Source organism: Peromyscus maniculatus, chromosome 19, assembly GCF_049852395.1.
Source record: "Peromyscus maniculatus bairdii isolate BWxNUB_F1_BW_parent chromosome 19, HU_Pman_BW_mat_3.1, whole genome shotgun sequence".
Lineage (NCBI taxonomy): Eukaryota > Metazoa > Chordata > Mammalia > Rodentia > Cricetidae > Peromyscus > Peromyscus maniculatus.
In genome coordinates this window covers 58,513,576-58,528,875 of record NC_134870.1, presented here as the reverse complement: position 1 = coordinate 58,528,875, position 15,300 = coordinate 58,513,576, and the positions used below count along the sequence as shown (strand labels likewise).

The window sequence follows — 15,300 nt, the reverse complement described above, 5'->3', positions numbered from 1 at the left end:
TTTAAAAAGTTTCAACTCCCAAGAGATTTTGTTTAAAAGAATGTTTGTCACAAAATATTTTAGTATTGTTTTTCAGTTTCTCATTTTCCTCCTTCCGATACACGCAGGCTTTAATAAAGGTTCCGTATACGTCATTTTAATTTATACAGCACACTTACTCTCTGAAGGTCCCCTAAAGGCAGTATAAAAAAAAATGGAAGGTGATCTATACGCACAATTAAATACAGCCTGTAGATCAGGGGACTGGTACTTAGGGGAAATGTTTTCATTGTTGCCATGGTTGGGGCATCAGACACACAAGCCGAGCCGTGGCGGCGACCTGTGGGGTGATGTCAGTGACAGACTTGCCCGCACAGTGTGGGGGTTCAGGCAGCCTGAGAACCCGAGGCTGGAGGGGAACCAGCTGCCGGACTGTAATTCTGATTTATTGCATTCTGTATTACCATGGGTGCGGGGAGGGCCTGAGAGCAAGTTCTAAAGCTTTATTACCTGAGATTTACATTCTGGAAAAACAATCAAGACTGGATGACTAATACACACCTCACAAGAGATTTGGGTTTGGCTCTCGTGAAGGAACATGTACCGGCCTGGAAAAGGCTACGTGAGATTAGAGAGAAACCAGCTAAGCACCGAGTCCCAGCGAGAGCTCCGGCAGACTTTCGTCATGGAGCCCTCGCCACGGGGACAGCTCTTTCCCAGGGAGCTGCTGGGTGTCAGCCTGCTCCGCGCCTCATCCTGCGGGCGGCTCACTTCTCATCGTCCCGTCCGTAGTTAATCGTTTGTAAGGCCTGGGCGATGAGCGCGGCCATCTCTCTGGTGCCAGCAGCCACAACTCTACAAGACATGAGGTCAAGGGGTCCTCCTGTGGACAGAGAGGAGAGCCGACGTCTGAGTTACGGGAGCCTGCACAAGCGTCTGGAGCAGCAACTTCTCACATACGTGTGCAGAGAAAACTAGCTCACAGGCCCGAGGTGGAGTCCCAGGGCCGGCATTCACCAGGCAGCTAAGAAAGGAACCTGGCTAACCTGGCTGGTGTGTGGAAGGCATGGTGACTCTTGCTGCCTACTCTGCCCCTGGTAGGAATGTGGCCAAGTCTGTCCCATCTTAAGAGTTACGATGGTAGACCAGGATTGGAGTGGGATGTCCTGTATCTCACCACACAGCAGGCTGCTGTGGCTGAGGGTCAAACTTGCCTCCATGCACGTTCTTGGGTGCCCAATCTAGGAGTCATCTCACCCAGTGATCACACACGCACACACACACACACACACACACACACACACACACACACACACACACACACACACACACACACAGATTCAGGCCTCAAGGTGCTCGAAGGCTAAACCTCAGAGTGAGATGCTTTTTAGTGTGAGACTGTCCTGTACACTGACTGCCAAAGGCCAGCCAACTTTACTTTTATACATTGCTAGGAGTTCCAAGCCTCTCAAAAGACAGACCAAGGTGGAAGCCAGAGGTACAGAAGATCCACTTTCTACACCCAGTAGTTAAAAGTGGGCCACAGCGTTTTCGCTAACAAATGTTAAACTAAAATCAAGAGGGGAAAAATGGGTCTAACAAGATTTGCCAGATTAACTCAGGGAGAGGGCTTTGAGCACTAAGGGGTTGGGCAGATTTGTGTGGGGCTCGGGAATGCTCTAGGAGTGACCGGTGACTGGGACTCAATGGCACAAAACCAGAGGAACAGGACAACTCCTGGGTCCTGGGCTGCCCCAGCTCTGGGCTGCAGATCTCAGGGAAGCGTCTGCTCCGTCTACCAACTGGATTCTTTGGGAAGCTGTGGGAAACTGTCAGTGATGTGAGAATATGGAATGCTGCTGATTCTGTTACCAGCCAAGAGACCGTAGCTTACGTGCCAGGAAGGGCGGGACCAAAGCCCTCTATGGCTGGCCACCGCTTGCCATGCACCCTGGGGTAGCCTTGCCTGCAGAATTCAGAGGAGGTGGAGGAATCCAACGTGGTACGGACCTCGGGTGTGCTCTACCCAGTATCGCCTGCTTTAGTGTCTGCCTCTGGGTGGGGAGGGTCGCCAAGGGCCGCAGAGCCTACCTGAGGTGTCGATCACAATGCCACCTGCTTCTCTAATGATGACTGTGGCAGCTGCCAGGTCCCAGCAGTGAAGGCCAAACTGGTAATAGGCATCGGCAGCGCCTGAGGCCAGGTAACAGAGTGCCAAGGTGGAGCTTCCAATCACTCGGACCCTGGAGGGAAGGAAGGGAAGGCAGATGCGGGTGAGAAAGAGGGCATCTGTCACGGCACGCTTGGTGCGTATCCCCTCCCCCCTTGCTAGGGATTCTGCCAGAAAGCTCAGGACATGGAGGGCAGGCCTGGGTAGACGACTTTCCCACAATGATGTCTGGGTGATGCACTAAGGCTGGTCACCAGGGGCTCCTGAGTGTGAACTGTGGCCAGTGCAGCCTGAGGCCTAGACTCAGCATTAGAAGGTTACGTGGAGGGCCTTCAAGTGGCTGGTGGTTACCACACAGATGAGGGGGAGGCGAGGATGCAGTAATTTCGGCTTAAGGACATGTGAGAAATAAGTAACCAACAGTTTATCTAGCAGGTATGCCCAACCTGTGGCCCGCAGACCACATTTGTCCTAGGCTAGGTACAAATGTGATCCAACCTGTTTATAAATACGACACCCTAACAGAACATTAAATGGTTGGACACCGTGGTGTTGGGAGCGAGGATGCGCCCCCCCTAGGTGCATACGGCACATATATTTCAGTAACTGGTCCCCAGCTGGTGGAACTGTTTGGAAAAGATTGGGAGGTGTGGCCTTGTTGGAAGAAGTGTTCTCACTAGGGGCGAGGTTTCAAGAGCTCCCCCATACCATTTCCCAGTTCTCTCCCTTTGCCTTGTGGTTGTTGTCTCAAGATGTGATTTCTCAGCTGTCGCTCCAGCACCGTGCCTGCCTGCTGCCACGCTCCCCACCCTGATGGCCACAGACTCGCCCTCTGAAACTGTAAGCCCCCAAATAAACTCTTCTAGAAGTTGCCTTGGTCATAGCATCTGATCACAGCAACAGAAAAGTAACTTTGGACACCCCTGGTCCAAAGCTAGGCCGCTGAGAAACTCCAAAGACACTTAAGACTCATAGGTTGAGGGACCCCAAGCTTAGTTACTTGGCTTTCAAGCACAGGTTACAGGACACAGGGCCCCTCTGTTCCCTAACACCTGGCAGCCAGTGTTCCGTGGATGATGGCGCATGGCGTGCCTCTCTAGCCTGGTGTCCTCAGCCTCCTGCCCTACCTCTCACGGCGCCTCCTCTTCACATCCCCTGGGAGTGTTTAGCCAAGAGCACCTTTGGTTTTCAACCCACTGGCTACGGGACTGAGGACCTGTACCCATGAGCCTTGGCGTGCAGCAGCCGCTCCATGTTGCTCAGGAAAACTTTCAGAGTATCGGGGTCACGTTTGGGCCCAATTTCTGTCAGAACCAAGGCCTTGGCGAGATCTGCAAGAAAGAATTTCCCATCAACACACACACACCCAGTCCAGGTTCTGACAGAGTCATCGGGGCTCCCTCAGGAGTGGCTGATTCCATGTGTCTCTCCACTGTGACGGGCAGAAGGTGAGACTAAGCTGTTCTAATTCAAGTCGCCACTGCCTTGCAGAGCTGTTTGGTACTGACGGCTGAGAACTCCCCAGTCTCCTCTCAGGGACACCCCACCATTGCACGGAGGAGCACATGGACTTCAGGAGAACCCAGTGGCTTATAAAGATGGCCACTGTCAAATGATCCCACACGTCTGTGTCTGAGGATGAAAGAGCATCTCACCAAATACATCATTCTATGAGGGTTTCAGACCTTTCTCTGCTCTGATCACAGGAGCGGATCTCTTCCTATGGATCCGTGGTGTGATCTGGACACAGAGGGGTTGGCACCTGGAAACTCATGGCCTCTTTCACTCTAGGGTCATAGAAGTGCTCACACCCAGGGCCCAGATATGCGATGGGGTGACAGTACCTGAGCTGAGAGCCTGGCTTGTGGGTCAGGAACATGACTGAGACCCACTGTGGAGGAAGTCAGGAGCAATCTGTCCTTTTATGCCAAGCTGGTCCTACCTCAGCAGGCCCCACGGCAGACAGGATAGAAGCACACTAGAGATGTTCTGGTGGAAACCTCAGCTACCCCAAGACTAGCGGCAAACAGCCTCGACCTTGTTATTTTCCTTGGCAGGCCTTAGTCTGCCTGGGTATGTAACACATCCAAAACAGTCTTCCACATCCCAGACCCCCTCGCTCCTCTTCTATACAGTCAAGCTCTTGTTATTACTACAATAAAACCACGGTGAATCCCACACACAACTATGAAAGGGAAAACAAGAACAGGATACCATCTCAACAGTCCCAAAGAGAACACTTGAAAAACAGCCCATAAAATAGAAACAGCCCGAGAAACAGCAATTCAAAATTACAGGGCACAGAGCTTAAGGGGGAAAATTAAAAATATTTCGGATAGTGAATAAAAAGAACATAAACTAGGCGCTAGAGGCTGGCTCGGTGGTTAAACTTCTTTCTCTTCCAGAGGACCACAGTTTGGGTCCCAGCACCCACACTGGATGGCTGGAAACCACTGTAGCTTCAGGAGACTAGATGACCTCTTCTGGACCATGAAGACATCTGCATGTAACAGATTTGTAAGGAAAGGACATCCTATAATCGATGTCCCCCAAGACAGAGCACAAACGATAGAGTTAAGAAACACAAATACTGGCAATTATAATTCAAGAATACGTTTGATGTAAAAAGAGATATGAAACAGTCAGAGAACCACATCCCCAGGGGAGCTGACTGGGCTCTGAAGTCTACCTCAAAAAAACTAGGGCAGTCTAGAGACAAAACACAGAAAACACCCCACAAAACCCCTCTAAAGCCACCCAACACCAAAAGGTGCCCCCAGGAAGAAAGCTGACATCCTTTAAAAGCAGAAGAAAACGAAGCCGTCACCAGGTATGGTGGCACTTCTGTAACCCCGGCATTCAGAAGGGAGAGGCGGGAAGGCCGAGTTCCCAGTCTGCGTTACGCAGTGCGACCGACCCCTGTCTTAAAAAGAAATCCAGTTTTGAACTGTTCACTTTCACCAACACTATCTGCCAGTGCCCCATGGGGACATGTCAGACATTCGACACAGAAGAGGCGAGCCTTGGATTTTATGGCCAGAAAAACAAACTTACAAGCAAAAGGCCAATGATAAGCTGCAATGAACACAAGGAAGTCAGTCGACACTGTTCTCATGAACCCGTCCCGAGGGGTCAACTAGGACGCTACTCTAGAGCCTGGTTCTCATCACTCTCCAAATGGCTGCTCCATCAGCATCTCCCCCATCACATCGGGATGCGGGTGTCCTCCTCACTACGCTGCCCTGCGCGCTCAGCGGACAACGGCAAGCATGGGACGTGGGGGTCCCCACCAAAGTGGTCCATGGCCTCACCATCCCAGCTGGCGGGAATAGACACGAAGTTCTCCTGTCACACACAGCAGGAAAACGGCAGGTGTCCTTCATAACTATGAAGCTGTGAATATTATCAAATGCATCAGATCTCGAACTATCTGTAGATTTTTCTTTGGAAATAACCTTTACAGTAAGGAGGCAGCAGCTTTTTTGAGACAGGGTTTCTCTGTGTAGCTTTGGTGTCTGTCCTGGAACTTGCTCTGTAGACCAAGATGGCCTCAAACTCACAGAGATCCACCTGGCTCTGCCTTCTGAGTGCTGGGATTAAAGGCCGCCCGGTGGAACTTTTTTTTTTTTTAAGATTTAAAGAAAACATTATTTCACTTGCATTGGTGTTTTTTGCCTGTATGTATGTCGTATGAGGGAATCAGATTCCCTAGAACTGGAGCTACAGGACAGTTGTGAGCTGCCACGTGGGTGCTGGGAATTGAACCTGACTTTGGAAAAGCACTCAGTGCTCTTAACCACTGAGCCATCTCTCCAGCCCCCATAAACACAGTTTTTGCTCTGTTTTGTTTTTTTGTTTTCTCCGTGTAGTCCTGGCTGTTCTGGAACTCACTCTGTAGATTAGGCTGGTTTCGAACTCCGAGATCTGCCTGGCTCTGCCTCCGGAGTGCTGGGATTAAAGGTGTACACCTCCACATCCAGATGCCAGAGGATTTTGATAAACTAAAAAACTATTATGACTTGAGTATTTGGAAGAGAAAAAGTGAGCCCACCAATTACCAACATCAGCAGATATAAATTCAAGTAGGGCTTGGAATTTGGGAGCACTTGTGCTGGGGTGGTAGTGCATGCCTGTGATCCAGCACTGAGCAGCCAGAGCTGGAGGCGAGTTTAAGGCAGGTCTGGTCTACATCACTGAGAGCTGGTTTCAAACATCAAAACAAAAGAAGAGAACTTTGGAAAACTTGTATCTTTCCCAACAGTTAAAGACTTCAGACCTCCTGCTGTACCTCCCAAGGGCTGGATCACAGGCACGGCACCACCACACCCCTGCTACCTACAATCACAGCTTTATTTTATTTTATCATTTTAAAGATGGGTTCTCTCCCTATTATGTGGCTCTGGTAGTCCTGTAATTCGCCATGCAGACCAGGATGGTCTTGGACTCACACAGATCCACCTGCTTCTGCCCCATCCCCTGAAAGGCCTGGAATTAAAGTCCTCCAAGCTCACACCCAGCTTCCACAGTTCACTCACTCTTCCACCTGAAGCTGCTTTTGAGCATGCCAGCTTGAGTTCTCAGAGGTCACCTGACTTGCTCGAGGTGGCGCCTCAGGAGTCAGGATGCTCATCTGCATCCTGCCCAGAACACTGACATCTGTGACCAGAGCGGAGAACAGCACATCGGGACTGAAGAGTCACAAGTGTGCTGTGGCCAGGTGAGGACAGTGTGGCAGTGTGCAGAAGGAAGGTGGGGGGCCTTTAGGGGCAGTGGTTTCTTTGTACCCGGTCCCCAGTACTTTCTGGGGCCCGGTAATGTGAAAGTCTGACTATGTCTCACCCTCGTGCGGTTAGGAGGTGCCAGAGCAGAGGTGGGTGGATCTACCCGAGTCTGCAGTCACCACCGGATGAACTGTGAAGGCAGCCAACCAGGAAGCGGGTGTGTGAATAGATCGGGTTATATCAAATGAAATCTGGAGCAAAGTTCACCCGAGCATGTTTAATGGCTGGCTTCCTCGCCCTGCCTTTCCCAGCGAGGCTTGGCCGGGTGCCATCTGCCAGCATGGCTGGCATTAAAACCACTCCACAGCCAAACTAAACCGGGGCAGAGGGAGACATGGGGCAGGGACTTTTCCCGGCCACTCTCGGGTCAGAGAACTGACTGGCCAATCGTCCTGCGGGGGTGCCTCACAGGGTCCCCGTGAGTTCCCCTCCCTCTGTTCTGGGTCCACGCCTGATTCTTACAACTTTTGCTCTCCAAAGGCCTATGGGCACATCCACACGCAGTGCCTTCACCCAGGAGGGCGGCGGGCTCGTGCTGCCCTTGATGGTGACGAGGCTGGCGAGGGACACCGGCGTTAACTAGGGAGGATGAAACAGTGGGACACAGGGCGGAAGGGGTCCATGGGAAGGAACCGTGAAAAGATAAACCCGCGGTGGGCACAGAGAAGAGGCTCTCAAAGGCAGCAGACAGGCCGGGAGACAAGTGCTGTCACCTGGGGACGGAGGCCGGGATCAGCAAACAGCAAGCAAGGACTGACTCTGGGACACTTTATGACAAGCAGCCTCTGACACCAAGTCAGCTGAGAGCAGAGGATTGTCACCCATGTCCTGCCCAGTGCTGCGGAGCGAGGGAGGCACGTGGGGCATGCACTCGCTCCATCCCCAGCTCTCACTACCCTTCCAAACTCAACTACGTGGCCGTGGCCGTGGCTACGGCCACGGCGCAGGGTCTTTTAAAGCCTTCCTCTCCCACAGCTGCCTCTCTTCCAGACTCCCTCCTTTCTCTTCTCCTCTGAATCTGCACACTGCCATGTCTCCACCTCGCCAACATACACAAAAATCCTGGCATTTCTCTGTTGCTCGCCCTACCTGTCCTATACTCAAACAAACGGTATGAGTTTAGTCACCGTGGGACAAAGGGAGGCGGGAGAACCCCCAGCTGGTACACTGTTAGTGGCGGGCAGTTCCACAGGTTAGCTCCCACAAGTCAACGAATGTCCTTGAACCTGTACACTGACAGCCATCAGTTCCACAGGTTAGCTCCCACAAGTCAACGAATGTCCTTGAACCTGTACACTGACAGCCATAATCTTGGTGGTAGGACCGAGCACGTGCAAACACTGCTTCTCTACCTAGTTCATCCCCACCGCGCTTACCCTTCTAACACCCAGGTCAGGGACCAAATTCGAATGGCTGTTGCCATGGGTACCACGGAGCTGTGCTGGGATGCTCTGCAGGCCCTCGGCCTTGGCCGCTCCCTTAGTCCCACCAGACCAAACTGTCACCACTAACTGCCACTTTAAAGACAGATACAAGAGGACATAATAACGCATTCAAAGTGCCTGACCACTCGGGCATTGCCACTACACAGAATAAGTTGTGTCCATTTCCCCTAGGGACGTGGCATCCCCTAAAAAGAGCTAGACCTCTCGATCGCTGCCCCAGTCTGTGACACTTCCCATTCACCTGTCTCTATCTGAATCAAGCTGAGATGAGCTGAATGAACCCCACCTGTCTCCCTGGAGACCTGGAGCCGCTGGCCATTGCAAAAGGCGCCCCGGCCCCGCCTGCCGGTGTACAGCCGTTCCTCTGTGCAGTGGTGAATCACTCCGAATTCCAGCTATAAGGGGCAGGAAGAAAGCGAACGCACGTCACTCCTCGACCCAGAAGTAACAGCGATCTAAACACGGTGAAGGCTCCTCTTAGAGCTGGAACCAGTCCCCTGACAAGGGGACAGAAACTGCCTTCCAAAAGGGAATGGAGAAAAGCCAACTTCAAACTACACCTGGATATGAAAGCCAGCCGTTTCTTAGGTGAACATCTTAAAACTGCATTAACACCAATAAAACTATATTAAAGTTATCATAATAAAGTAGTGAAAGTTTCATTCTTTAGAATGGCTGCTTTCTCTCCCAGCTCGCTCTGGCAAAAAGACTAACTGACTGAAAAAACACCTTAAGCTTTTTCCAGGTTGCTGGTGTGAGAAGAGCTGAGCATACACCCATAGAGCCAACAGACCCAGGAACCCATGAACAGCCCTACGGAGCGTGGCTACTGCCCAGAGAGGGTCCCTGTGCAGCAGAATCACCAGCGACAATAGACAAAGCCTCCTAACAAGTAGAGGCCGCCATGGAAGGGACAAGCCTCCCGCCCAGCGCTGCGGTTTCCTCTTCTGCCTGCTTTTCACCACCTGGAGTTAATACTCCCCGTGCATGGTATCAGGTGCCACGTGCCCATCTTTAGGGACGTCAGGATGCCTCAGCAGAGTCTTAGGTAGCCCTGAGGTAAGCTTAGCCACCCAGGAATGGGTACCCAGCCCATAGAACAGGCTTTATTTCCAGAGGTGACTTCCCAACAGTGTGTGGCTCTCTCGCAAGACTTACTTGCCGCCCCCACCCTCCACCCCCAGGACTCTGGCTACAAGATGATACCCACATCTAGCTATCAGAACTGTGTGGGTCTTGGCCACCTGTGATGGGGTCCCAGCTCAAGGGAAATGTCCTGTGGGCCAGTGGGAAGCGAGAGTTGCTTCCTAGGCTGGCCCCCGACTAAAGGAAGTATTCCTGTGCTCTGTAACTAGAAACACACACAGGACATAACACTAGGGCTCAGCCGTGCCGAGGACCTGGCTGACCTTTGTGGCCCCCAATCTTCTTTCCTGGCAACCCTGACTCTTATTACAATAAGCTGGTGATTGGGAGAAAATCCATGCTCGCTGGTCTCCGTGACAACATCGAACAGAGAAACCAATGGCTCATCAATTCCTTACCCAACTGGCAATATTAAATTTTGAGGTGTGTGCAAACTCTTGTTCCCATGCGGGGAATGTATATTGATACCGAGGATGGCAATGCTATGCTGTTCTGAAGGGGGCCAGTTGTAGAAGACATGGAGCCCCAACTCTGCTCATACTATTATAAGAAATTAAGGCTCTGGCCATCTTCCTACATAAGCCTCCACCCCCTGCCTTTCCTTCAGGTCTTATGCTATGGCTTAGTTCAGAAAGTCTCTGGGAATCCTGACGGGGCCACGTTCTCATACTAATAGCCAGGAGGGAAAGAAGAATAGAATATTGAGATTAAAAAATGTCATCCCAAAATAGGAGCTCCCTTGTTTGTGACTAGATCACACGCTCTCGGGGTCAGATGGAGACTCATTCTGACCATCTGCTCAGAACATCACTTTCCATAGCAGCTATGACTAGACCACAGCAAAAAACAAGAGGCAGCCCAGCCTGGGAGATAAGCCCCGCAACCCACACCCCTATAAAAATCCGCCTGCAGTTCTTTACATCCTTGGATTTGAGAAACACATACTTGGATGTACTAGTCATGGTTAAGGCACACGTAAAGGGTAATGCAGAGGCTGAAACCAAACGAGGAGGGTCACATTACCTCCTGGTGAACAGCAAATCCGATGCTGACTGCCACAGTTGGGAATCTGCAAGGGAAGACGGACGGAATTCGGGTTACACATGACGTAGGAATACCAGTTCTCAGAAGCCGTGTGTGTGGCTGTGTGAAGGCTCCCCTCCAGGACACAGGGACCTTTCTGCACTCTGGTTGGGTTTGACTTTCAAAATGACCTTCCAGTTTCACTCACAGCTTCCAATATAAACAGACTTAGCTAGCCGTGCTGTAAGACTGCTAACCTGAAGCAACAGCAGGGCTCTGGAAGCCAGTGGTAAGACTGACACAATGTAACAATGACCACTGGAAGCCCTGGTAAGACTGATACAATGTAACGACCACTGGAAAGCCCTGGTAAGACTGATACAATGTAACAAAGACCACTGGAAAGCCCTGGTAAGACCGATACAATGTAACAAAGACCACTGAAAGCCCTGGTAAGACTGATACAATGTAACAATGACCACATACTACTAATTAGGGATGATTTTAACAACTACACTCCTGGCTCTCAGCAACCTAAGCAGGTACTTTGACGATGGCCAATCCCTGTTTGAGGATGTATGTGGAGGACCCAGTAGATGACGTCACAGACCCCCACCTCCCCGGACCACAGCTGCCACACAGACACAACCTTTCAGTAGTACTAACACCCCCCACCCCCCACCCCCATCCGGTCTCCTGCTTGAGCTCCCTGCAGGCAACAGCAGGGTGAGCCAGTGGTAGAGGGATGGTTTATAGGACTGTGGCTTTAGTTCTGTCAGCTTGTCCCTGGGTCTCAAAATAATCTCTCCTTTCTGTAAAGATCACAGGAGCTGACAAAGAGGAAGGAGGCAAGGAAACCGAACCAAGCACTGTTAACTCACAGGGGAAAAAAAAAAAACACCAACCCAGACCGACCGCGAGCAGAATCCCGTGCAGGAACCCCGAAAGGCAAGGCCAAGGCTGCTTGCTCCCTAGGCAGGCTCCTCAGAGCTTTCCCTCAGTCAGGTTGGCAATGGGCCCAGCGCCGCAAGCTTTCTGATGGCTCAGGTCACAGGATGCAGCTGTGGCCGTCACATACAGGGACTTCCGGGTCAATATCAGAGCCTATTTCTCAGAGGACCCTCTTTCCAGCCCGATTCCCCCTGAGGGCTGCAGATCAGGAAGTACTTGAGACCCCAAGGGCACCAGAGCCACGGAAGGCCTTAACATGAACACGTGGCCTTCAGCTGGACCGTGCTATAGATGCTGCTGCATCCCTGGGATGAGTCCCTTGGATGACAAACCAGAAGCGAGAGGTGCCCCCCCCCCCAGCAAAACAGACTGAGGGGAGGGGTTAGGCTTCAGTGGAGTGCCAGCCTGGTGGCAGCAGATGACACTGCTCCACAGCATTGAAAGGGTCCCCTTGTTGATGCGTGACTGAGTTTTCAAGGTAATAGTCACCACACAGCGGTCATACTTCACCTGCACTTGGAACTACTTTGCATGTAAGCACAGCATGGAGGCTAGCTGACAAGGGCCAGAGAGCTAGGCACCCGGCTCTGCTCGCCTTACCTGCTCAACAGAGTGTGTGCATAACCTTTGAGTGCGGGCCTGGGAGTGGGGAAGCATTGGCCACACAGGAGTGTCTCCAGGGAATGGTAAGATAAAATACCTGCCCTCTTTGGAAGCCACGCCACCTTTGAAAGTACCTCTGGGTCTTTGGCTCCTCCTACACGGCTCTGGACAAGGATACACAGCTCCCATACCGGTCACTGCCAGCGACCTCCAGGTCGCTCTTCAGCCTTCACTCCCACAAGCCCTGTCTGCCGCAGTCACAGGCTTGGCCCCGCCCAGAGTGACTCTCCAATCTCATTGGCACATCCTGGCTCCATCCCTCAGTAGCCCTAGGCTTCCTTTCCTAACTCCACCTCTTTTCTAGGGGCACCTTCTCAAAGCAGCTGTTCTTCAACCCAAGTCAATGTCTTATAACTGTAAACAATCTTCTAAATTAGCTTCATCTATAGGCAATTAATATTTAAGTATAGGGAAAAGCAGCTCTCAAACTTGTGATCCCATCTTGACCTTTGGATTATAGGCCTGTACTAGCAAAAAAAATACTTAAAAAGGGGGGGGTTCAATGTAGCTCAGGCTGGCTTTGAACTTCTGACTCTCCTCTGTCTCTACCTCTCAAGTGTTGGGATTACAGGTATATGCTACCATACCTACACACACACACACACACACACACACACACACACACACACACACACACTCTCACATACACGAGACAGGGTCTTACTATATGGCCCTGGCTGGACCAGAACTCACAGAGATCTATCTATTTACATGCTTGGCAAAAAATATTTTTAAAAGGAAAATTTCTTCCGTATTCTTTAGAGTCACAAATGGAACCTCTATCACCACCACCAAAACAGGGTATTTATGTGCAGCCCTGGCTGTTCTGGAACTTACACTGTTGACCAGGTTGGCCCTGAACTCAGAGATCCTCCTGCCTCTGCCTCCCCGAATGCTGGGATCAAAGGTGTGTGCCACCATTGCCTAGCAGAAAACCTTTTTAAAATGTCAAGATTTGATTCTCTTTCACAAGACCAGACACCTACTATACATATATGTCTTCAGAACTTGGGTTATTGAAAAGGAAACTGAGAGACCCCATGGAGCCCCGAGCTGGCAAGCGCCCAGCCCCTCCTTACCTGTGGACGAAGTTGCAGGTGCCGTCGATGGGGTCGATGATCCAGGTTGGGCTGTGGGTGAGCACACACTTGGCCCCTGAGGCTGTGGCCTCTTCTGCAATGAACCTGCTGGGGCAGGGGGCTCAGCCTGAGTCAGTGTCCAACATTCAGCAGGAGTGTGCCTGTAGCAGGCACAAGGCTCTGGGTTCCAGTCCCAGTCCCAAAACACCCCCACCCCCACCCCCACGAAACCAGAGTGACTTTCTCTGTGACAGCTTTGGAGGCACACAGGGAAGCGGAGCAGGCCGGGCAGAGATGCAGGAGAGCAGAGCACCTGAAAGAGCGCAGATTGGCAAGCAAAACTTGGTTCCCAATTCTGCAGCAGTGGCCTAAGAGGTCATGCTGGCAGACAGAACAAAACCCGGGCCATGGAAGAGTAACTGTCGCCTACATTTCCCGTCACCACAGGTGACCCTCTACCCTTCCCTCCCCGGTCTCTGCTTCCCTTTGGGAGAAAATAAGGGACAAAGTAGGGAGCAGTGTGGTTATCAGGATGCTTCCTGTCCTTCCTGTCCTGAGGCTTGAAGCAGGTTCCTGTCCTCGTGGTGGCCTCTTTGACATGCTCCTTTAGGGCCACACTGGCTTGTCTCCGGCTGAGATTCTTGGCAGGGGGTTCTGGGCTGGGCCCTTTGTAACACGGCCCTCTGTAAATAAGGCTCCCGTAACTACCCTCATAAGTGTGCTCCTTCTCTTTTCTTTTTTCTTTTCTTTTTTTGCGGCTTTTCCAGACAGGGTTTCTCTGTGTAACACAGTCCTAGCATCTGCTCTGTAGACCGGGCTGGCCTCGAACTCACAGAGATCGCCTGCCTTTGCCTCCCGAGTGCTGGGTTTAAAGGTGTGCGCCACCACCGCCCAGCCACAAGTATGCTCTCTGTACTACTAGGAGCCAGAATCAACATCTCAAGCTGAACCTGTGCGGAAGGGAATGCCAGACTTTAAAAGAAATGGGGCCAGCAAGCCCTAGCTGCTTGGGCCAAAGGCAGGGAAGCGGCTACGCCTTCTTTTCTACCCACACATGGGCTTGGACAGAACCGGCCCACTGAGGTGACATTGAATGTGGCATTCTCTCTGCCACTTTTCTTGGTCAAAGAATTAAGGAGTCACATCATTTTTGGGACTGTCCTCTGAAGTTACCTGACTTTATCTAAAGTGTCTTAGAGTTACATTTCTAAAGAAAACATCCTGTATTCTTCATATATATATATATATATATATATATATACACACATATATATATATATATATATATATATAGTTTTTTTTTTTTTAATTTTATTTTATGTGCATTGGTATTTTGCCTGCATGTATGTCTGTGTGAAGGTATTGGATCCCCTGGAACTGGAGTTACAGACAGTTGTGAGCTCCATGAGGGTTCTGAGAATTGAACCTGGGCTCTCTGGAAGAGCAGTCAGTGCTCTTAACCATTGAGCCATCTCTCCAGTCCCCAGAAAACATACCATACTCTTAAAAACACAGCCAAGGAACAGGTGCCAAAGCCTATGAATGAAGCACCAGGTAGACACAAGTGGTAAAAAGACATGCCTGAATCCAGAGCTGGAACAAGCTCTCCATTATCATTCTGACAGCCGTCTGCTTCTGAGACTTCTTCTTTTCCAGCTACTTAGGTGGTGTCGAGTAGGTCAGGACTGTCTCTTCAGCCCACAAAGGAGCTGACTGATGCTCTTTGATCCTGTCTCCCCAACCCGCAGCCCCATGTCCACCGGCTGGCTCAGAGGGGAGTCCAGGGGAAAGCACACTGGGAAGACGACTGGGCACCAACGTCCAGCTTTGGTGGCGGGAATGGGCTTTTCCTCTGTCAAGGACCCTGCTTATGTTCTGGTTGACTGATGCATTCAGCAGCTATTGCTGTGTGCTGGGTACACCACAGGACACCAGGTTACAATGACCTCGAGGGGGCAGAAGGCAGTAGGGACACTGAGCAGCTGTCCAAGCCACTGTCCTCTCCTTCAGCTCGAGAGAACCTCACTATCTTGGATGCGTCACTCAAGAGGCCACGGATGACT

At 51.3% G+C, this 15,300-nt stretch overlaps 1 protein-coding gene across 2 annotated transcripts in view; it reads right to left on the bottom strand.

Moving 5' to 3' along the window:
• Positions 1–15,300, bottom strand: part of Impa2 (inositol monophosphatase 2) — a 31,108-nt gene continuing 15,808 nt past the window's right edge. The window contains exons 3-8 of one of the 2 annotated variants that reach the window (XM_042263846.2): positions 13,238–13,345; positions 10,545–10,590; positions 8,662–8,770; positions 3,372–3,480; positions 2,071–2,222; positions 1–862 (exon numbers count right to left, since the gene is read on the bottom strand). In XM_042263846.2, coding sequence (XP_042119780.1) covers positions 747–862; positions 2,071–2,222; positions 3,372–3,480; positions 8,662–8,770; positions 10,545–10,590; positions 13,238–13,345 — 640 coding nt within the window. In that variant the 3' untranslated portion in view covers positions 1–746. The remainder of the gene's footprint in view (positions 863–2,070; positions 2,223–3,371; positions 3,481–8,661; positions 8,771–10,544; positions 10,591–13,237; positions 13,346–15,300) is intronic. The other variant, XM_006970065.4, reaches the window with a different exon arrangement.